The sequence below is a fragment of the Symsagittifera roscoffensis genome, chromosome 6 (assembly GCF_963678635.1).
Source record: "Symsagittifera roscoffensis chromosome 6, txSymRosc1.1, whole genome shotgun sequence".
In the NCBI taxonomy this organism is placed as follows: Eukaryota; Metazoa; Xenacoelomorpha; order Acoela; family Convolutidae; genus Symsagittifera; species Symsagittifera roscoffensis.
Genome location: NC_087067.1, coordinates 3451169 through 3476153, shown reverse-complemented (window position 1 = coordinate 3476153; position 24985 = coordinate 3451169). Strand labels below are relative to the sequence as shown.

General features: G+C 37.3%; 1 protein-coding gene across 1 annotated transcript in view; it reads left to right on the top strand.

The window, feature by feature from the left end:
* LOC134848183 (acetylcholine receptor subunit beta-type acr-3-like) overlaps positions 1-24985 on the top strand; it is a 108732-nt gene that overhangs the window by 81492 nt on the left and 2255 nt on the right. The window contains exon 5 of the mRNA XM_063865554.1: positions 20207-20378. Coding sequence (XP_063721624.1) covers positions 20207-20378 — 172 coding nt within the window. The remainder of the gene's footprint in view (positions 1-20206; positions 20379-24985) is intronic.

The following is a 24985-nucleotide window of genomic DNA, read 5'->3' as shown; positions in this document are numbered from 1 at the left end:
AGGTTCTCGAAATATGTGGGGACAGAATCAGCGAAAACATTAAGAAGTTAAATGGAGAGAAGATACAAGTTCAAAAAATTGATTCAATCCGAGACCCAAAGTTGAATAGAGAAAAATCATTAAAGGCCATGGTAAGAATAGACAATCAAATACTACAAATGACGGTAGATAACGGAAGTCCAGTCTCTTTCTTAAATTGGGCGACGGCAAAAGAAATAATGGTAAAATCAAACAAGGCAAGATTCAACCCGTCTGACAAACTGAACTTGCTTACAAAATTCGTTGATTACAACAAACAACCAATCTGTGTTTTGGGGGCATTGAAGACAAATCTTCGGTCGGCAGGCTGGGAGGTGAAGGGAGCTACATTCCTGGTGACGGAACGTAAAACCAGATGCATAATGTTATTGGATTTATTAGGACAAGTGGGGATAGTCACCACACAAAAACCAGCTCCAAAAAAACTGTCCAGATTTGATGTGCTCATGTGCGAGCAGTCAGAAGGTTGGAAAAACAAATTCTTTAATAAATTCAGTAATTTATTCGAGAGACAAGGAATTTCAAAAAATCACATTGTAAGTTCAAAATTCAAGTACCCCCATGTCCTATTCAAGAAAAGGGGAGAAGAATTCCAATTCATATACAGGATAAGGTAGAAAAGGAAATTGAAAAACTGTTGACAGAAGGTCATATCACAAAGCTAGACAAATGTACAAGCGACTGTTTCATAGCCCCAATTGTAATAACCGTAAAGAAGTTCGAGTGGGGGGATGAACACACATTGGTGTTTGATGCCATAAAAAACGCAGTAGCAAATTTTTCAAAAGTAAAATACTACATTGATAACCGGGAAACAAGAATTAAATGTGATGAAAGCCACAATGGTTTGGGGGCTACCTAAGAACAACAAACAGATGAAGGTTCTTAGATTCCGATCTCATTCGCATCCAGGTACCTAAATTCACGAGAAAAAATTACTCAACAAATGAATTGGAGCTACTGGCGGTTGTTTGGGAAGTAGACAGATACAAACATTACCTATTAGGTAAAACATTTACCATCGTAACAGATCACAAAGCCCTCACATCAGCACTAGATGGAAACAAGTCTAATAAGACCTATCAGTCCCGATTGACCCGCTGGGCCAATCGATTGTTGCCATATCAAATTAAAATCGTTCACCTTCCGGGGAGGGACATGAGGATAGTCGATTATTTGTCGCGTGATCCATATAATGATCCTTGGGCCGAGTCGGGTTTAGACGAAAGATTTGTAGTGGCACTAATAAACTCTTTTCATGAAGCGTTATACTGCATGAGCAGTAGGCTAGAAAGAATTGGGTCGCTCAACCGAAACGAAGACGTTCTAGAATATTCTAGAAGGAATGTTGCAAAACAGTTATCGCTTAGTGTTTGCATGGCAACCAAAACGGTTTGAAAACGAACAAAGCTCGACCGGAACGAAAAAAAAAACAACTTTCGCGACCGTCAGAACAGCTAAACAGCAGTTTTCAAGAGAAACCGATCACTTTTTAGTCACTTCAACTCAGCAAACAGTCGTATCCAAAAACTGCAAAAACAATTCAGTCAGTCATTAAAATTCAGAAAAAAACAGACTCGAATAAGGAGATGTCAGAAAAATTCAATTGCTCATACGACTGGTGGTCAGATACACCACAGGATTGGCGAAATGACGAAAGGGAGGAGAGCATTCTGGACCCGAAGTGGAATCTCTCTCTCAAACACAAATGAATTCTCCGAAGAGGAGGAAGTTACGATGACACCGCTACGCACAAGGAAAATAAGTCGCGGAGGCAGGAAAAACAGAGACAGTTCGGACAGTGAAACAAAAGTTCAATCAAGATTTAAATGGCAACTTCAACTGGAGCAACATAAAGAGGCAGACAACAGACTACTTTCGTTCTTGCAATTGATTGGGGGAGAAGCACACACTTAGGCAAACATCAACCGAGAGTTAGTGGCCACGTCGGAGGAAACTGATAAAAATCCGGAAGAAACCACTCAAAGACCGATCAGCATCACACCAGCTACTTCGAACGAAAGGAAATGGAGCGAGGTCAAAGTAATTGAGGTAGATCTTACTACAGAGGACATCGAAAGTGACCAAGAGTGTGTGCAATAGAACTACCCAAAACACTCAAAAAACAGAAATTGCAAAAACAGCAGACGGAGGAGTCATTATACAATCTATCGAAGTTGTTCGATAAGAGTCTCCTGGCAGAACTGACGACCGAAGACACATGGATGGACCGCCTCCGACGAGTCATAGAGAGAGGAGACAAAGAGGGGTTCGAGCTGATGGGACCGTTCACGAACCCATTATGGTCGCAGATGGCGGTGCAAGACGATTGCATTATGGTGAACAATCGAATGGCAATACCCCTCCAACTAAGACAAGCTGTAATCAAAAGGATTCACCGGGGACATCCGGGTCAAGAGGCTATGCTAGGAGTGTCAGCAAACTTGTGGTGGCCACATATGCACAAGGACATAATGAATCTAGCGGAAGAGTGTCGTAGTTGCACCAGATATGAAAAGAACGTCTAATATCTTATTCCAAAAAATGCGTCAAAACCACTGCCAATGCTCACGCAGCCGGGAGAGTAAGTACAATTTGACTATGCGGGACCGTTAGAGAACCACCGAGGAAAAAAGATCTACCTTCTAGTAGCTATTGATAGATTCTCAAAATTCCCGTCGGTAAAGGTTACTAAGTCAACAAGTGGAAAGTGTACGGTAAAATTCTTGAAATCGTATATACACATACACGTCATTCTGGAATCAATATGATCCGACCAATTTTCAGGGTTTAAGGGAACACTAACAAAAAAATGCACTGAACTCAATATCGAACAAAAATTCTGTCCGGTGGGGGACCATCGAGGTTGCGGTCTAGTAGAGCGAACGATACAAACCATAAAAAGAAGAAAACAATAGAGCGATCAAACCCTGTCTTAGTACCATAATGCGAGTCCTACAGTGGAACAAGCAGAAAACTATTCAAGTATCTCCTTTTCAGGCATATTTTGGCAGACTACCAAAAAAAAATATAAAATCGTACGGTATAAGTGTATAATCAATTCTGACTTTTTAGACAAACAACACTTGGAACGATCGGCATTAACGGCATCGCAACTATAACGAAGAATTGACCAATCCCGGGAGAACCTGAAGATAGTCAGAAAGGGGGAATTCAGCAGGGACACCAGTCCGCTGCACAAGCAGCAAGTACTTTCAGACAGGGATCGTCAGAGAGCAAAAGCTCTCAAAGAATTTCTGGAGGCGAACGCTCGTTGGAATCAGGAAAAGAGAGATGCTGCGAAAAACGACATACGGTGGATTGTCGAGGAAACAGGGTTATCGAACTCAGAAATACGAAAGGAGATGATATACTCCTGGGAGGAGGGGTTCACAGAAGATAAGGAGAAGAAAAACAGGCAGTCTCCACAGAAAACGATTCTGCGTAAGGATCCGTTATGCAAGAGCGGACAAGCGCTGATGAAACCGCTGAAGGGGAAAATAGCGACAGAAACTGATTAGATGGTCAAGACGTAAACAGGATCTATTTACAGGAAATCAGACATCGCTCAAGCGAAAACGTTCCTATCACAAGAGAAAACGCGGAGCGAGAGCAAGAGTCCTTCGGCAGAACCAAATAAAAAATTCTTAAGAATTAGTTCCCCTGAAATGCTAGAGGATATTGAGCCGGATGAAGAATTACGACAGGCCGTGGAAGTTGCAGATTTTGTGAACCCGGTGGATCGGTTTCAACAAAGCCAAACAGTCGTAACCTCAAAGGACACGGAAGCCGGAGGGGGTCTAAATCTAGCCATCAAAAACAGCTTGTCCTAGTTCGATACCTGGACCAAAAACTCAGGAAGAGATCGGTCTAGAGAAGTGCGAAAAGAAGACGAAGCGAAAGAAATCAGACGATAAACCGGGAAAACTGCTACTACAATCTGCTGTTGCAGTTGACTAGGGCAACGAACAATGAACGTCAACTTTGGATACCTCGAACAAAAACTTTCACGCGAGCTCCACCCCGAAAACCAAAAAAAGGCCAAACCAAAGACAATTGATTCACAAACACGTCCGGAGGATATCCTGGACATGTTTCAAAACCAGAATTTGGCACCGGCGGAGTGGGAGAATCTTGCAGAGCAAGTTCTTAAAAGGGGGTCCAAAAAGTCGCGGACGACCTCAGAGGGAATGTCCAGCCAGTATCCGAAAGGGACACAATATTTGAGCCTCGTCAGGGGCTTCTGATGACTCTAGCGCCGAAGAATCAGGAGTAAGACGAAGTTCTAGACAAACTAAGAGCAATGAGCCAAAACAGTTTGGAGACCCAGTCAAACATTCCATCAAGGAAATATCGGAGGAGTTGTCAGGGGGAGCAGTTCCCAAGGCTGCACTCCAGGAATACTGGAAGAGACTAACAGACTTCCAAGAACGAAGTACAGGCCCGTAGAGTCCAAGTTACATATACTAGAGAGACATTTATTCCGGAGAAAATTCGGCTTTGCAATGCTGGACAAACGAACGGATTGGAATCCTTGCTGGAGAATCAACTTCGAAGAAAACTAAGAATTGAAAATCCAACCTACTAATCTTTCAAATTCAGAAACTATCTGTGAACTGAGTGTATTAAACTCTTTTTAACATAAATTATTTCATATATTGAAAATTTTATTTTCCCCTTGAGGTGGGTATGTCATACTAACCTTCAGTGGTATCAATTATTATCAATTATGTGCCCAAGGTCATGTGTGCAGTGACATTGGCACACAGCTAAGAACTCAAAGTTTTGATTCTGCAGTATCACTCTCGGTGACTAACTTTAGAAAAAGAAAAGAAAACTTAATTCAAGTGAACCAGAATACATTCTTGAATTATCATTAGTTTTCACCCGATACCGCATAAGATATTACACCTATATTGCTTGTTTTATAAAACATTTTCCTAAAACTTTTCGGTTTTGTAATGAGTTTTTTTAACTCTCCAACAGTGTTTGTTGTTATGGGTGAACGCTTAATTTGCTAGCTATGAAGCAAAAACTTTAAAAAAAGTGTTAATTTCACAACATCGCCAAATTTTTAAGTATGTCAATTTTTTGATAGTTGTTCAAAAACTAAATTCAAATATTAGAGAAAAAGCTGAAACTTTTTTGCGTGTCTGTACAAAACAACTGAGGGTCAGAATTACTTGAGCTAGTCCAAAACTTACTTCTTTGACACGTGAATATCCTCTTTGCTGACTGGATACTCTTTCTTTAGTCCAGCTTCATTTGTGAAGTCTTTGTACTGAATGGTAACTGGTTGGTTCTTCTTTTTGGATGCACAACTTGCATGAGTGATGACCCAGTGATTCATGAACACAGTTCCGCCGCAAATGTTGTTTGCTTGTGGCCCCAACTTGGGCTTCTTTGAATATTTTACCGTTTTTTAACGCCCCGTTTTTGGTGACCTATTGTTTAGTGCCCCGTTTTTTATTGCCCATGCACAAACATCAGTCATTATTTCATGAATATATTCTCACAAACTTTGGAAGACTTTTGAAAGTTTTTTTTATTTTTTAATTCATCCGTTTTTTAAAGCGAACACTTCTCCATAGATTTTAAAATGCAGTCGAAATTTTCAGGGCTTTGCTCTGATACGAGGATCAGTTAATTTCATTTTAGAAAAACTGAATAAAACAAATTTTTCAGAATGCCAGAGAAGCAATTGTTAGGTAATCTGGTCAACTAGTAACATATAAATTTTGTGATGCACCCCGTTTCAATCCATAAGCCTTTTTTTTTAGGTATTTTTTTCAATTCATCTGTTTTGTAAAGTTATGGGCGTATGAAAATAGCTAAATTGGCCAATTTATAATAATTAACGCGCAATATGTGCGTTCTTATAACATGCGCAGTTGGCTTTCTAATTAATTCCAAATTGAAACAAGACTGCTCGTATCAGGGCGAAGCCCTGAAAGTTCCGACTGCCTTTTAACATTTATGGAGCAGTAATAACAAAAAAAAAAACATTAAAAAAAACAAATAAAATAAAATGAAAATTTTTTTTTCTAAACTTTGAAATTTTTTTTTGATGAAAATCATCCCCCCACACGCCATATAAAGTACAAAACAATAGATTTCGCTCCTTATAACAAAATCAATTATGGCAAATAAGCTTCTTTTAACCAATTTGGAACGATTTCTAAGACGGATTAAATCTCCGCTGACGCGTTAATAGCGCGAATTATATCGCGCGTTAATTGTCCCAAATTGGTCAAAATGGCTATCTTTAAACCCTCATAACTTTACGAAAAATGATCACAGGTGAAATATCTTTTCGAATTTAGGCTCAGGACAACAATAGCTTTCGAATGATATAAAAAACATTCCGTCAAAAGTGGCTAGTTAAAAAGTCAAAATTTGTCTGAAGAAAAAAAAACACCCACCCCGAGCACAAATATTCCGTTACTTTCGTATCAAAAGTCGGAACAATAAGACCATAAGTTTTGGCTTGGTGAACGAATCGACAACTATGATCAGATTTTTTCTTCATACTGTACATCGTAACATCGCGCATTTAGCCGTAATAAAACGTAAAACAAACAAAAAACTCAGTATTTTGAAAGGGGGGAACTGGAAAAGAGCCCCAGTTTCAACTTATTAGTGTAGCGAGTGGTTTTACGAGGTTGAGTATGAAGACCAAATATGTTTGTCATGACCTTATTAGTCTGTATGTAAATTTTCATAACAATCGGTCAATGTGGTCAACAAATTTACATGTAAAAATTTGCAGGTGGGGGGAAAAGGAGAAAGAGCCGACGCATAATATATTTTTTTGCAATTGACATCGCATGTAAGGAGATAAAAGGAAGGCAAAATTTTTTGAAAAAAGTCATTCCTTTCTTCTTTTTTTTCAGTATTTATATCAATTTTTTTGGGCAATTTTTTTCCCATCAGCTTTGAAGGGCAGCTGAAATACTCATAATTTTGCCCTGATACATGAGCAGACTCATTGGTCAAAAATATTTGCACCAGGTGTGGTTTTTTCTTTAGACAATTTTTGACTATATATCTAGGCACTTCTGACGGAAGTTCAAAAATCTTTTACCAATAATCATTTTTATGTAAAGTTTTTAGGATTTGAACTTTGCCACTTATGCCAATGTGAGATAATTGAGTTAAGTTTGATGTTATTAACTCATAGAGTAATTTCGGATAGGGTACACCGTCTGCTCGTCACGCTATCTTTTTTTCGGCCGGATAGATTCGTGCAACTTCTTAGTCTAATACCGATTCTAATCTTACTCTTATACTTTCTAGTCTCAGGGTGTTTAACTAGTCTCTGCTAGGCTCAATAGATCTAGGGTATACTGGTTTGTTGCGGCTGCTGAAGTTCTCTTGGAGAGGCAACTAATTTCTAAGTTAAATTCAAATCTCTCTGGTGCTGAAATTACAAGTAATTTCAGCACTTACAAATAAGTGGGTTGTTAGTTAGATGGATCATGATTGGTTAATATTAAATACTTTACAGTGGTAAAATATCTAATTTATCCAATCATAAAATGTAGTTTGGATCAGGTTCCACCCATCCGGGTTTTACAGAGTTTTTTACAATTATCTTTCTGCAATTCAAAGGATGGATGATGAACGTTGGTATTGGGCGAACATCGTATTCTTGTCCGGTTCCTCTTGTTAGAGAAGTTCCAGGACGCTTGAGTTAGGGACATCAATCGTTGTGTCTTCTTGTGACAACGACGGTGTTTCCCAACGAAATCAATCTGATTTCAGAATGGTTTGCTATGACGGGTTTTTCTGTTTTATGTAGAGAACTTGTTTTGTGTTCGACCTCGTCTGGGAATGGCGTGGAGATTGTGCGTGGAGGGGATGCCTTGTAACTCGGATCTGTACGTATACTTGAACATCGAGGTGGTCATTGGTCTAATTCAATGAAGTCCTTTTCTGCGAAGTCAAGTCGTACTCTAAATCCTTTGAGTTGTGATTGTGGACGGCATATTGGTTGTGGCTGGTCATACTTTTTCGAGTGTAGTGGGGTCATTTTGTCTTTGGATGTTCGTCTTTGTTGTTGTATGCTGATCTATATACTGCAAAGTATGATTTACATTTTATAAAATTTTTATTAGTTCAGTGTTTTAATTATGATTTTGGTTAGTTGTTTTCACAAAAGCATTTTGTTTTAGTTCGGTTATTTTGAAGAGTTATTCACCCTTGAGTACCTCTTATTAAAAATAGAAGTGTGGTCACAAAGCGTGGATGTAGCGCGGTGGGTTAGGCCGGCTATAGAGCATGCTCAGGACGTCCTCTCTGGTGGGTTAGGCCAGGAGTGGGAGTATGATTTCGTGCGGTTTCTGTGAGAGGTCCTGTTATGTGATAACGTTTTATGTTGGGTTTATGGTGGTCTTTCTTATGTTCCGTTGGTTGTGTCCTTTTTTTCAAAAATCAAAATGTTTTTGTTATGGTTTTGTTTTTCGACTTTTTTGTGTTTTAATATTTCTTTCTTAGACTTTATAATAGTCTTCAAAAGAATAAATTATCCAGTTTTAAACTGGGTTAATCCGGTTTGGGTACCGTTGGTTTTCTTTTCTTAGTCATGCTGTTATTTTATGATTTGTGGTGTTTAGTAAGCTGCGTTGGTTAGTTTGGTTTAGTATATAATTCTATTCCAACCGGGTTAAAGGAAAGTTTGAAACTTGTTATCGTGTGTTTGAGTTGTTGAGTGTGAAAACTTGAAACTGAAATTCATTATTTAAACAATTCTTCGTGGGCGAGCTGTGCGAGTTTGGATAGAATTCCTGTGTGAGTGAATGAAAATATCAAAAGGTTAGTACTGCCTTTTCATTTTATCAATTTATTACATAGAATTTTAATTTTACTGCTAGTTTTTGGGGAAAAGTTAAGTTACAAATTTTCATCATTATGAAATTTACTGCTTTTGGGGAAACAATTTATATATTAATTTACTACATTCGTATGAATTTTATTATATTTATCTAGTGCAAAATATTAATTGAGTTTAGAAGAATTTTAACAACTTTTTTTATTTTTCTTTTCTGTTTTTTGCAGATGATCGTGGGATGAAGACTAAAAATCTAAATGAGACATGAGTAAAGAATGGTTAGTATTAATTTAAATTTATTAGTGAAGAATATGTATAAATTATACTTACCTGTTAGTCGTAGGGGAAAAAACCGTGGGGGAAGATGTCGTGTATCATGTCTGAATTTGTTAGTAATTTTGCTTAATGTTGTAATAATTGAATGTTGTTAGTATGCGAATGATGTTTTTAGTTTGAAGCAGTGGCCAAAGCAAGTGCTTTAATAGTTTTTAGTTCTTCGGTGCCAACTGCAAACTCATAAGGTGTGTTTTGAATGAGATTATATATTTTGTGATTGTATTTAGTATTATGGATGAATTCTAATATAGGGATTTCTATAGGTTGGATAAATTCATGTGGGATAAGGAAGGGTCTGGATTCTTCAGCATTAAAGGTCTTCGCGATGGGACAAAATATATACATTTGTGTTATTGGGTCATAATTGCGGAGGATGCCGTGGAGGTTAGTATCTTTGATGCAATATGTGAAATTTAGAAAAAATGGCGAAGTGTACTTTGAATTAAGAAACTGAAAACGGTGGTGTGGTTGTCTTGATGGAGTGTGTAGATCAAAATGATTTTGTATGAAGCGATAATATGTATATGTGTGGGTTTATTTAGTGCGTAACATTATGTCGTGTGAGCAGTGCAAATCGCGTTCATGTGGTGCAAGGAAGTGGAAGGTTAGTGAAAATAATTGAAATTTTTCTTTAAAACTTTCGTAAGCTTGCATATCAGTTAGTGCTTCAGAAATGATGTGATCATATTTTCGATCAAATATATTGAGTGTAAATACAAATGGTGTTTTGATAAAAAAAAATTTCTGTTAGTTGTGGGTTAGCGAAGCGGTCGTCATCTAAAAATTGATCTTGATTAGTTCGGATGATATTATGGTCGTAATATTCTAGTGTAAATTCGTTAGCTCGGGGTGCAGGGAATATTTTTAGTGATTTTTTATATCCTATATAGGTAAAATGTCTATGTGTTAGTGGTGTGGTGAGTCGATATAGCATATCTTTATTCCGTTCTATATCGTTATGAGTATTAGATAACGGTAGGCAAAGGGGATTAGTAAAATGATAATATGTTGTCCAATGAAGTGTAGGCATTAAAACATGTTCATCTATAAAACTACGTGTGTCGTTAGTGTCGTGAGGGGTGTTTAAAGTATACTGTGGAAATGAAGGTAGGGTGATTGCTAGGAAATCTTTCGTGTTGGTGTGATGTGGATGATTAATATATTCACGGGCTGTTCCTGGTTTGGTTGGGAATGGATGGTTTGGGAATTTTCTTTTAAAAGTGCGATAAGCTCTATTAGTGCTATTTGATGATTCGGTGGATGTGGATGATTGTGCTAATGATGCAGTATAAGCTGAAGAGGGTGTAGGGGTAGGTGGGTTTGAGGATTCTATTGTGGAAGAAATCTGATTTACAGTGACAGTGTTAGGGTGTAATAGTTGTTGTTGTAGGGTGATAAAATTATCGAGTTCTTGGGAGATTTGGGGAATATCTGGAGAATCGGATGATCGGTCTGAATGAAATGAAGAGTAGGTTGGTGTTACTTGTGAAGCATAAAAGGGGGTAGAAATGGACGGGAGTGGGTTATTTGGTGGGATTGGTTGAAAAGGGGGTTTTGAAAAAACTGAGGAGTTGGTTTGAAAATTATTGGATGGAGTTGGTTCGGAGTCTGCAAATTCATCAGGGGTTTCTATTTTAGGGTTATTGAGTTGTGAAATGGAGTATAAAACTGAAATATCTGAATTAGTGTCTGAATTCATGCTTGATGTTATATTACTAGTTGGGAAATCGGATGGCGGGAAAGCAAAAAGTGGAATTATTGTAATTGGAGTGTTGAGGTTGGTTGGATGGGAATTTGAGCGGTGTAGGGATCCAAGTTGTCGGCTCATCGTTGGCTAAAAAAACTATTATTTTGAGACTGAAAAGCGGTGGTATGGGGTTGTTCGATAATTTGTTCATATGTATTTTCATCTTGTGAATGATGTGTCATTATATGTTGTATGGGACTTTGCGATATGTTTGGTCTAAAATTTGGATTATGTGTTATTGCTAAATTTCGGAAATTTCGTGGGAATAAGGATAATGGATGGTTATGTGGTAGGGGTGGCAACTGTGGTGCTGTAGGCGTTACTTCTATATTATTATGTTCTTCGTTGTACGTGTTCTGTCTTGTCGCTATTTTTGTGTTATATTCTTTTATTTGTGCGTCTAGAAGAATTTTGTTTATTGATGATGAAAAAACTCCAAAAAATCCTGCAAATAGTATGCGTGCTACACTTGCTTGTCTATTTACTTGTGTGTGTATAGCGCATGTATTATAGATTCCTTTTAAAAGTGAAAAAAGAAATCCTATAAAGTTAAGCATTGCGTATAAAATAGTTAATTTTTCTAAGATGTAATAGGGCCATCCTAGAAAATCGAGAATTTCATTTTTTAGTGTAACAAAGGTAAAAATATTTATAGGTGAAATATCTTGTGGTCTGTATTTTTCACCGTTTAGATATATATAGTCTTTAATGTCTTTAAAATATCCGCTATAATCTTGTGTATAGATATCTGCAAATCCTGCGGTTTCGGCAAGTTTGCGTAAGTTTTGGTCAATTGATTGAATTCCTGGAATTGTTGTGTTCTAATGTGATGTTGGATATCGGATTTTGAATATATTCCAATTGATTGTAAATCGATATTTGGGTTTCGAGCAATAGCTCTAATGCTTTCGGGTGAAAATTTTTTGAGTGATTGCAATAATGTGGGGTATGGGGTAAGAAGATAATATTTATCTTCATCTGGGTTCAATTGTACTACATTGTGGCTATTTTCTGATCCACATGAGACTGCGGTATCCCAGAAATATGTTCGTCTTGAAAGTGTGTCAACAAAATGTACTTTATTTTTATAAAAGATAGGGATTCTTTTATAGCATCTTTTATCTTCAAAAACATATAGTGGTGATACTTTTTTGGTACAAGTATAAAACCATAAAATGTTTCCTTCGTAGTCTAAAAAATTTGATCTATTTCCTGATAGTAAATATCCTGCGTAGGGTATTTTTAATACTGCTAGTGCAAGTGATTGTAGGATTTGTGTTCGTTCTAATTCGCATAGTTGGTGAAGTGTTTCTAATTCAGAGAGTGACATTTCCTGAAAAATTCGGCTAATTGTGTAGTCTAATTTTATATCTAAGTGAATATCATAGTGGATATTACCAAAATAAGAATAATTCATTAGTGATAGTTCTTGTAAACGTGTGCTTCCTGTGTCATGTGGCTTTAGATGTCCACCAGGTTGACCATTACTTTTTTGAAAGTTAACTGGTATATATGATGTTCCTTCGTTTAGAGGATGACCTGTGGCATAAGGGTCAATTTTTATTTTTCCAGTGGTCATGTCGAAACCTTTTTTGTATTCAACTAATATTTCAGAATATTGTGTTTTGTGAAGTGGATTTCTGTATTTGCATGCGAGTTCTGTTTCTTGATATATTTGAAAATGTGTTAATTTATTTTCTATATTATGGATGTTTCGAAAATCAGTACTTTGTTTTCGTGATGGATTTACTTGTTCATATGGAATTGATTGTATAAAATATTTTTCGTGAAATTTTATCATTCGAGCGTGTATTTTTGCTACTTGAAATGTTGTACATGTATCTTCGTGAAACCAAACAATTGTTGCTTGTGTTCGTGTTGTAGGGTCACAATAACCTTGATCGTTTTTACAAGGTAGTCTAATTCCTTGATAGATCATTGTGTTATCAGATAAATCTCGTGTGAGTTGTATTTTTTCGAGTTGTATTTTCCAATCGAAAAACATTATTTCTTGATATCCTTTATTTTTTGTGTCTGCTTTGCAGTTTGATGGATTATTTATACCAATGTGTGGTATCCAGTGCTTATCGTGTATGTCATAAGTTAATCTTCCGTGTGCGCCGTTGTATGGGTATTTTTCATCTAGTTTAATGTGTCCTTGATATCTTTCAAGTTCTGCTTGATGTACAGAATCGGCAAAGACTCGAAAATATATTATTTTCCTGTCAGTGTTTTTATTTCTTGTGATGTTTAGTCTGAGTAGCTCGTTTTTACAATCATCGGGATTGAGATGTAGAAGTCGTTCTATATTATTTTGGTAGAATGATTCATGGTCAAGTCGGTTTTTATTTCCGTTTGAAACTTGTGAACAATGTACTTTCTTTTCGGAAAATGTTGCTGTAAATTTATATCCTATGACTGTTGTTGCTCGGGCTTTCGAAACGCGGATATATTTTTTGATATTAACGCGTGAGCAGCGGTTCAATCCGGCTCAGAAAAACAAAATTGTTCCAAATTTGAATTGAGGCATGCTATTTGTTCTTTACAGTATGCTACTCTATGCTAAAAATATCACTTTGAATTTTAAATTGCCTGTGGGGGAAGGATTTTCACAAAAATCAAAATTTGAAATAATCTATGCTTTTTTTGAAAAGTTCAGCATCTGTTTAAGTAGCACAGTAATCCACAGCAGAGGTTAAAGCAGTCTGCACATTTAAGGCATCGCCTTGAAATTAACAGTCTCGCTGTTTTTTTTTCTGGGATCTAAATTGGGTCAATTTATTTTTGGCTACTTTTCGACTTTTCACTACCTTTCAATTTCAATTTGATGAAAAATACTTCAACATTGTCGAAAAACAGCATCGTCAACAAACTAACCACGGTAATTAGTAACATCACGCATTTCGCCATATTTACTCATGAATTCTTTAAGGTGGGAGGAAAAAAAGAGCCCTTTATATAAATTTTTTTGAAAATTCATTTTCGTTCTTCTTGAAACTTTAATATCAGCCACTGACCTGTGTCTAAAAGAGCTGTTCGGAAAAAGTATTTAAGGCATGGAGGGATTTTCTCATGGGTGGGGGCGGATTTTCAAAAAGTTAGGAAAAATTTGTCGACTTTACAGGTCGACCAAATTGATTATCCGAGCTCTCCCAAAGCACTAAAAAGTCCCTGTTTTCGCCTAATTTTCTAGTATTCAACGACCTCTTCAGATTTTAAAACATCTGTTTCCTCAACTCTCGTGCCAAAGAAAAACCACATTTCTTTCATGTTTGTGTCTATTTTTTGCAGGTGTCCCCAAAAAAGAAACCAAAAAAATTATGTTTTAATTACCCAATTTTAGCGGCTACTACACAACGTGTGTTAGGCAGCTAGATATGCGAGCAAAATTTACAAAAGAATCGACCCAGTAGTTGTCGAAATATTCAATTTTGGATCCTTATTTGGGACGCCCTGTGTTTATACTTTAGATCAGGGGCAGATCTAAGTTTTTTGTCGAGGGGGGGGGGGGCGGGGGGCAGATTTTCAAACATTTTTTGAAAATTTTGTCGACCTTTTTTTTAGGTGGACCGAAATGTTTTTTTTGAGCTCTTCCTAAGCACGGTTTAGTCCCTGTTTTGGCCCAATTTTCTGCGTCGCAGGCAGAATTTTGTAAAAACAGTCCAAAAAAGGCGCTTTTAGGCATTTTTTGGAAAATTTCTACCAAAAAATCGCTAATCTCAAAATTAGTATATATTGGCGCCAAAGGCCCCGTTAGAAAAATTTTGGTGTCGGTCGGCCAAAAATGCATTTCTTAAAAAGTACCAAAGGGGGGACCCTTTGGGTCGGCAGGGGGTCGAATCCCTGAGAGGAAAAGCGTCCGCCCCCGCCCCCACTAAATCTGCCTCTGTGTAACGGTATGATTTTTTTGGAAATAAGTTAAAATCCTATTCGCTCTCCCTTGGAAGCCCTATCGCGAATGTGGAATATAAACTCAAAAAAAGTTGGATGTTTAACTTAGTTCTATTTTTTAATATACATTTGATCCCTTCTTTCATCCCAGTGTTATATACGCAGTTGGCTTATAAGATTTGTGAACAAAAACTTTACAAGCAAAAATGGCTTCTTACGTGTGTGAATGAAAAAAAATGCACGGGGACAGCAGAAAAGCCGGAAAAAAGATAGCGAGGGAAACGGTAAAAGATTGTCGGCTGACCTGGAGAATAACTTGCACGTATAATCCCTTGTATTTTGCATCTTCGCCCTTGACGATTCTTTTTTCAAATTCTAGAGCGCCTTTTGAGCCCAGTGCGAAAAGACTTACAATGATTATTTCCAAATGCATGCTTGCAAAATGCAAGTTTGTGAATCTATATTCAACTTGGTTTTTTTCTCAAATTGGCAGCAAATTGCTAGATCAATAAAGCTGTGGCGCATTGATGAAAAGTCATCAATTTTCAAAATAAACTCTAAAGGTCAATATTGGCGCTCTTTTTTGTTTCTTTTTGTGACCAGTTTCAATGATTGAATTTTTATATGATGTCTAACTTTTGTTGCGCTGCAAGATTGTAAAATTGCGACTAACGGATAAAAATTGCTCTGCCCCCTCCCCCTCCCCCTGTCAATTTTTCAAAAAAAAATGTCGCATATTCAGATGACTGAATGTAAGAGAATTACTCACAAATTGACATTGCTCATCAAAACTTCAGAATTTTTAAACAAAATTATAACAAAAAAAAATGTTTCTATTGTGAATGATTGTAAATTATATATTCTCTTCACATCGCTCAATGCTTTTGTTAACATACGTCTGAATTTTTCTAGTACGATTTTACTACTACAAAAAATTTGCGACAAACGTCATTCATCAATAACGTGGATGGTGAAAAAAGCGCTGAAATAAATCAAAATAAAAATCGGTAAAAACAGGGATCTGATTGCCCGAAAAACTCTTTTTTAAGATAAAAATGTACATCATTTATCGGATTAATTAACTTTTATTTTGACTGAGGGTTATTTTGTCCCGAGATTTATGCATTAATTAGCCAAAAAGGGGAATAAATCTACAAAAAAAAACGAAATCAAGAGCAGGACTAAGGCTTATTATGTGTTCGGCAATTTCGACTTTTTACCTATTGTTGTCCTAAAGTTTTCATCGGTGCTCGTTTTTCGTAGCTATTGGGGATTAAGGGCTGCCAATTTGGCCTAAATAGGGACAATTAACGTGCAGTATGTTTTTATGCTATTAACGCGTCAGCGAAGATTTAATCCGTCTAAAAAACCGTTTCAAAAAGAATTGAGGCGAGTTATTTGCCCTATGTAATAGTTCGCTATAAGCGAAATAGGCTCTTTTTCCTTCCCCCCCCCCACCAGCAAAATTTTATTAGTAAAATTTTGTTCACAACATTGGATTGTTACAAAAATTGGTATGCGGACTAATTAGGCTTTAACAAACATATTTGGTCTCCATACTTAACCTTGTAAAACTCCCCGTTACAACATAAAATTTGTGTATATGTGAGGTGAGGGGGAAAGGAAAAATAGCCGCGAAATAGATCGATTTATACTTTAAACAGCGATTGGGGGATGAGTTGAAATTTTTTAAAAAAAATGATGAAATTTAGTTCTTTTTTAAATATCACCCAGACCTCAAATTGTGGTCGGAACATTCCGGGCTTTGCTTTGTTACAAGCAGTGTTGTTTCCTTGGAATGCAAATATTTGCACCACCTTGCAAAGGAAGGCAAATCTACCGAGAACTCTGCCAGATTTGTATTCGTCATCCAAAATGCCCAAGAATGATCTTATCAGGGAAAAACCCTGATTGTTGCGACTGCATTTTAGTTTCTAAATAGAAGTTTAAAATAAAATTTTCTTGGAAATTGAAAAAAAAAAAAGAAAAATTCAAAAAATTATTATGAGTTTGAAAATCTTCCAGCAAAACGATAAGTGAAGTACAAATTGATATTTTTATTTAATATATTTTGCATTCACCAAGTATTAAATAGACCAAAAAGCATTCCTCAATCCAGTGTGGATCAATTTCTAAGACAACCAAATAAAGGTTTACGCGTTTATGTTCCGAACTATGTGTGTGTATGTGGCTGGGGCCCTTCTATTGATTGGGAGGCACCGTGAGGTGCCCTGCGAGCCTCACGAAGCTCAGAATTTTGTCAAGGTTTGACTGGAGGGTTGTGATCGGTGGATAGCCGTCCCCCATGGTGATTCTTCTTGCTGATTCCCATGAAACACATGATGTAACGAAGTGTCCACTGATTCCTCTTCTTGGTTGCAATTCTCGCAGATTGGGCCCGGAACAAGGCCGAACCTGTGTTGAGTCTGGCAGAGGAAGCGGGCTCTGTTGGTTCTCAGCCTGTGCAGCGTTATTTCTTCTTCTCTGCTTCTGTTGACTGAGTGCGGCAAAGGTCTTCCTTCGGTGGCTCTTCGGTGAGTTGATGTTTTGGGTGTCAATTCTTCATAGATTCGTCGGTGTTTCTCCTCTCTGTTTGCAACAATTTGCTCGAACAAGCTACCTCCTTCCGGGACTTCGTTCAGCCGTCTTTTTTGCAGTGCTGCGCCAGTCAAACCGGTGAGAACCTTCGACCCTGGATTTCAGCCGGGGCCGGGGTTAGCTCTTTCAGGTGGTGGTCGTCGGGGAACCTGGAGTATCTGCCGAGTAGGAGCGCTGCTTTTTCTTCCACCTCTATCCTGATCGGTGTTAGGTTTGCTTCTATAACCGCAGCTGCCGAAGGGGTGCCCGGGGCGTACCAGTGATCAGCCTGGTTGCTCTGTTGTTGGCTGTCTCAAGCGTCTGGAGCTCTGTCTTCGAGAGAAACGGACCCCAGACTTCCAGATCGTACAGACCACCGGGCTTCGCGTAGGCCTTGTAGAGTGGTGACAAGTCGATTGCAAGGACGCCCCAGTCTTTGCCTGCTAGTGCTTGGAGGATTTGAGTCCTTTTGTTGATCTTTTTCGCTATCTCCGACTCATGCTTCTTAAATGACATCTGTGTGTCCAGGTGTACTTCAAGATGCTTGATTTCTTTGTTGTTCTGGATCGGAGTGCCCAGGAAACTCAGGCCTTTCGACGCTTTCTCAGCTGTTTCCCGTGGGTCAAGGGAAACGACAGGTGGCGCGGTCTTCTCAGTAGAGAGAAGAGCTTCATAATCTGCTGACCACTTCTCCACTTCCCGGAGAGTAGGGGCGAGGCGAACTGCTGCTTCTGCTACTGTCCTGCCAGACGCCGAGATGGTAAAGTCGTCTGCGAATTGGTCTGCCTATACTCGTGGTGATGAGCTGCAGATCCTTTTCGGCAGCTTAGCGGTGGCGACGCAAAAAAAGAAGAGGAGAGAGAGGGCTCCCTTGAGGTACCCCTTCCTTGAACGTCCTGAAGCGGCTGATGGTGTTGTCCCAACGGACTGCCGCCTTTCTGTCAGCAACAAAAGCTCGAAGCCAGCGGAGAGCAGTTGGGTGGATCTTGAGGCGGGCGAGGTCGCGGAGGAGGCCGTTTTTCCAAACTCTGTCGAAAGCCGCTTTCAGATCGACCGTTCCATGAAAATGGCATGAAAATGGCGTTCGAAGGCCTTCTGAGCAATGTTCGCCAGGACGTCGGTCGTCATTTTGCCCGTCTGGAATCCTGCTTGCTGGGGAGGAATGGCTTTGATGTCGCTGGCCCACTTCTTGAGCCTTATTTTGATGAGGCTCTCCATGACCTATGTCGCGCGTTATTTTTCCCAAATTGGCGAAATTGGTAAGTTTAAACCCCGATAACTATACGAAAAGGATCAGAGGCAATTTTTTTCTAGATTTGAACTCAGGACAATAATAACTTTTAAACAATTTAAAAATTAAGTCAAAAACTGCTAGTTAAAATGTCGAAATTTGTCTGTAGAAAAAAATCGAGCTCGAAAATTTCTTCATTTGCTTCAAACTTTGTCAGAACAAAAATATTGCCAGAATCAACTGATATATTAATTCATCGCAAGTATTTTACACTTTTTTCAAACTAAATTTTCAGTCTACCCAAATAATAATTTTTCAAAATTGATAAATATGCATTTATTTACTTCATTGATTTTAAAGCGCGATCTTTATGCTCTTTATCACATTATTTAATTTGTAATTGTTTTTTATTCGAATTGAGTGTAAATTTTGCAGAAAATGTTCAAGAGAGGTTACCTTGTGCGGCGCACGTTCGGCAATACTTTCAAATCGTATTCAACGACCTCTTCTGATTTTATAACATCTGTCTCCTCGACTCTCGTGCCAACAAAAAACCACATTTCTTCATTTTTGTGTCTATTTTTTGCAGGTGTCCCCAAAAAAGAAACCAAAAAAATTATGTTTTAATTACCCAATTTTAGCGGCTACTACACAACGTGTGTTAGGCAGCTAGATATGCGAGCAAAATTTACAAAAGAATCGACCCAGTAGTTGTCGAAATATTCAATTTTGGATCCTTATTTGGGACGCCCTGTGTTTATACTTTAGATCAGGGGCAGATCTAAGTTTTTTGTCGAGGGGGGGGGGGGGGGCAGATTTTCAAACATTTTTTGAAAATTTTGTCGACCTTTTTTTTAGGTCGACCGAAATGATTTTTTGAGCTCTCCCTAAGCACGGTTTAATCCCTGTATTGGCCAAATTTTCTGCATCGCAGGCAAAATTTTGTAAAAACAGTCCAAAAAAGGCGCTTTTAGGCACTTTTTGGAAAATTTTGACCGCGCGTGCTTCCTTCTCAAAATTAGTATATAAGGCGCCTTTAGAAAAATATTGGTGTCGGTCGGCCAAAAATGGATTTCTGAAAAAGTACCAAAGGAATCCCTGAAGGAGAGAGCGTCCGCCGCCCCGCGCCCCCTCCCCTAAATCCGCCTCTGCTGTGGATAACCTTTGAAAAATTGCAGTCAAGCCAGATCTGTCAAAACATGGATCTGTGTTCAAATCGAGTTAATCAGATCTGACTGATTCCATAAAATTATTACTTATTAGTCTATGTTAATATAAATTAAACAGTAATATGATTAATAAGTAATAGTATAACAGTTTCACAGTTTTTCAGCAGTCAGATCTCGTCAAATTGCTTTGTTTTTGTTTTTAGTTAATTGCGACTGCTCAAACTTAATTTATATCTATTTCTTTTCAGATCTTTTTAACAATCCCATTCCTTCTATAGTACATACCAAAAAAAATTATTTTTTTTTTCTTTTCAAAAGTTGACGCGTTCATGTTTGGTGAGTTGGCGAATTGTTGAAATGATTTGCTATTTTTTCGTCTGTTCTAGGAAGCCGCTGTATTACACCGTGTACCTCATAATCCCCCTCATCATCACGTCCCTCCTGACAGTCTGCACTTTCTACCTGCCCTCCGCCTGCTGCGAGAGAATCACGCTGGCCATGACCATCCTACTCAGCACAGCCATGCTACTTCTCATGGTCTCAAAGCTCATACCCAAGGTGGGGCTGAAATGTGTAATTATGGGACAAGGGGGAGGGGAGGGGAGGGGAGGGGAGGGGAGGGGAGGGGAGTTTTGAAGTTTCCCGCAAAAGCAAAACTAAGATTTCAATCGATTAAAATCATTGGTTTTTTGTTACCATTTTCTACTAGTTGAAAACTTAGTGTATGTAATTTAACTCAAGTAAATATTTAAATTGAAAATTTAGGCGGGATTATGGAATTAGTTTAGGAAATTTTTACTTGATATAGACATAATTGAATGTGTGAGTTTATAGAGATTTTCCGCTGTAAACTTAAATATTTGTTTCCTGCCTTTTTAAATCATAATAACTTAGTTAATATCAGAGCCGGATTTAGGGGTGGCGGGAGGGGGAGGGCAGACGCCTCCCCCCCCCCCCCCCCCCCTCAGGGATTCGACCCCTTGCCGACCCTTTTTCAGAAATCCATTTTTGGCCGACCGCATGATAGAAAACAGCATGATAGAAAAAAGACACTTTCTGCTGCGAACAAATTATGAGTCAAAACTAGTATCTCGGATTTTTCCTTAGTCAAAACTATTTTACATTCCAATTGAGCCTTTCCTCATGCTGAGTCAAAATTGTTTAGCGTCTCCTGATTAATTTGACTAAGAAATGTAAGTAAAAAAGGCCTCAAATTGAGCCTGCATTTTAATTTACATTGAGCTGTTATGCCAACAGCTTTCCAAGAAGCAAAAAAATCGAAAAACCCATACTCAATTTATAACAGGAGCTCAAAAAATCAATTATACGAGTTTTGCAAGATTTTTGCAAGACTGTGCAAAATTTGAACATTCCACACTCTCACTTGAAAGCTATTAGAATGAGTTTAAATTTCTTAAGTTGTAGCGCTGATTTTCTACGGATCATTCCTGAAATAACTCTGAAATATCGCAAGTTTACTTATGCAAAAACTCTGAATTATACATGAATCAGCGCTGGAAAATAGCGATCACTGGGATGCTACAGAAAAAGTGATAATTAATGGTGGGACTTCAACCCGGGCATACAATTACGAAACTGTACAAAAATTTAGGCACTGTAGTTTTCTATAGTTACTATTTGAAAGAATGCGAGCGCCATTTGTTCATATTTTGGAATTGTATAATTAGCGGGTTTACAAAAACTATCGCAGTTTTTTTAATCATTTTTTCTTTTTTTTCTAGTATTTTTTTGTTTGATATCAAACACAAAATTTATGGATATTAACAACACTCAGGTCAGAACAAAAATTGAAAAATTGTACAAGCCTTATGGGGTTGTGTTTTTTTAGGGTTGAGCTTAGATTGTGCAATGAAGCAAACTTATGGCAAAATCATTCAAATTCGTATCATTGGCGCATATCTTTCTGCTGCTTTTGATTCGCTGCTGGTAACTTTTGCGTGGTTTCTGAATTTTAGCTAACCAGCGTATTTGTTACCAGTGTATTGAATAAAAACTACATTTAGGTCAATGAAATCAAAAAACCTGAAACGGCGAGTTTTTTTTCATCAATTTTTGTTGGTAACTTGTCTACGCTAAGGACAAAAATTGAGTTTGTTATCAGTACGTTATGTTTGAGTACAGAATTAACTTTGCGATATACAAATTTGAAATAAACATTTGGAACAATTTTGAAGTTTAATTACTACATAACTTTTTTGCCATAAAAAGGTTAGTTATACAATTCCATATCATGCATGAAATTCGTCTAAGCACCTTTTTTCCAGAAAAAAAATCAAGCTTCTGCATCTTTAGGTCTTGAAAATATGTTTGCAGATCCTTAATTTTACTAAGCAATCTTGACAAATTTACATGAAGAACATGGGATTCTTTAATTTTTGTTTGAGAAAAAACAAATTATTTCAGGATGAAAAAAATGTCCGATATTCATACAAATTATTAATGGGAGTTGCATGACTAGCGTTTTTAATTTGAGGAGTTTGATCAGCAAACCTAAGTTTGAAAGTCTCGAGCTGGGTTACAATAGGACAAAAAATGCCCGATGACAAAAATATGATTGGAGTCATTTTCAACAAATTACCAAAATGTTGAATAAGCTGAAGGTTTTTTATTTTGCTAAATGGAACCAAAATTTTACCTTTATGCCTCGTCATTTTTGGCTCAAAAGTTCATTTCAACAAACAAAATTACCCAGAGACTATTGGGTTCAGTTTGTAGTCAAACATACTGTAAGCACATTTTTTTATTTTGCTTTTTGCATTTGATTCCTTGAAGAAGTACTTTGCAAAATACTACTGGTTTTCAAATCAAATCTAGTTATAATACTTTGATAAAAATTAAATCAGTTTATGTTTTTTCTTTTTTTTGTCAAAAACTTTCCCAATATTTAAAAATGAGTGTATTTTTTTTTGTTTTTATGTTATCCGAACAAAATCATTACCTGGGACAAAGTTGCACTTTGCAAACGCAAGGGAGAAAAAATCCAACCAACTGTCTAATGTCAAAATGAAAAAATTGAAACTTTTTATTATTTTGCTCCTCTAAGCACTCGTTTCTTAGTGGAGTACAGAGTAACATACTTTTGTCTAATTAAGCAACATGACTGCTCGTATCACGGCAAAGCCTTGATTGTGCAGACTGTCCTTTAAGGTTTATGGAGCAGTGTTCGCTGAGAAAAAATTGAGGAATTTTTCACGAAAAAGAAAAAAGTTTCAAAGTTTTTTTGAGATTCTTTTTAAAAATCATCCCCCATACGCCATATAAAAAACAGAGTGAAAAATTTTGCCCATAAAAGCAAAAAATTTACCAATATTTTGCAAAAATTTCTAAGACGAACTAAACTTCCGCTTACGCGTTAGTAGCACGAAAAATTTCCCGTGTGAATTGTCTCAGATTGTCCATATGAGCATTATGTAAACCCCTATAACTTTACAAAAAAATGATCATAAGTAGAAATTCTTTTTAAATTTGATCTCAAGACAACAATTGTTTTCGGGTGATATAAAAGGTCTGTCAAAAACCGCTAGTTAAAAAGTCTCGAATTGTCTGGAGGAAAATATTTCGTCACTTTCTTCGAAAGTCCGAACAATAATGAGACCAAGTAGCTAGCTTCAATTTCAATTGGAAGGTTTTTGAGCCGGCTTCTTTTTCTGCCTGAAATAAGAATTAGTTGAAACTGCCAATACTGTGCAAAAATGATCACAGATGAATACTTTTGATTTCAAAGTCAATACAGCAAAATATTTTTGATGAAATTAGAACTACAAAAACCTGTATTAATATCCTTTGCCTCGATTCTCATTTAGCGCTAGGTTATACGCAAAAACTATAACAAAACTAACACAAAATTTGAACACAAAATTGTGCGACTTCTGTTGATCAGCAACAAATTGTCGAAAGTTGCTGATCAGCTCAACAATTTGTTTACTTGAGATTCAACTTTGAGTTCAACTTTTTCGAATTTGTTTTCGATTGTTTTTGGTTTTGTTTTCGACTGTTTCCGAGTACATATTTTTGGTCGAAAACTGTCCCCGTTTTGGTTTTATTCTGTTGACCCCAAAGCTGAACAACTTAGCCCGAGTTATTGAAGTTCACTTGAACATCCCAAAAAGTTGAGCTTTTCACTTCATAGAGAAATGGTCAATTAAATCCATTCAAGCTAAATCGTGTTCACCCTTTTTAGGCGTTTTCTAATTATTGGAAGTTTTTGGACTCATTTCTTATGTTTTTACGGTGACGATTTCTTGAGTAATTCGATAAGTTATTTGAAGACTTAATTACAAAGACGAGGGAAAGGATTGGTTTTGTTTAATGTAATGACGCAGAAGAACCTCCTACATTAGTGAAATTGATCTTTGCGGATCATTTAGTTTAATGGGTTTTATTCGCGTCAATTTTTAGGCATATTCGCTTTTACTTAAAGGATATTACAAAATAGAAGTATTTTCAGAAAATGTTATTTTTTCCAGAGGTAAAACATGTATATACGGGATCTTGTTAACTAGTTCCCCTATGGTACCTTGTAATGAATGCCCCCCCCCCCCCATAAAAAAGAATTGAACAGTAAAGCATATACGAAACGAATTTTGTACCTTGTTAACATTTTCCTTGCAATAGGGGGAAAATAGTTATCAGCATCAGCGGATTTAGGTAGACGGGTGGGTGGGGGTTGCCTACTTAAAGGTTCCCGTTTGTACTAATTTGAAATATCAATTTTTGGCAGACGGACCCTAAACTTTTACTAAAGGTGCCTTCGGAGCCAATATATACTAATTTTTTTTTTTGGGGGGGGGGGGGGGGGGGGAGCGCGCGTCGAAAAACGCGATTGCTTGGTCAAAATTTTCTAAAAACTGCCTAAAAAATTGGCTTTTCGGCCTAGATTCGCGCCTGGTTAACAAGATCCTATATACAATGCAGCATTTGAGAAAATTTGTTCTAAATACTGGGATTACAATAACTCATAACTCAAGTTTTTATCTTTAAATTAGATATGTTTTGGGAAGGAAGAGTTATTTTTATTTCAAAGGTGAACATTAGGATCAATTTATCTCAAGATAGCTTTGAAGTGTGCTTGCGTTTTAATAATATAGTCTGAGCCTCTAACGGGGGTTTTGAAAGGGCTGTCCAACTTCAAAACAGAGCTGATT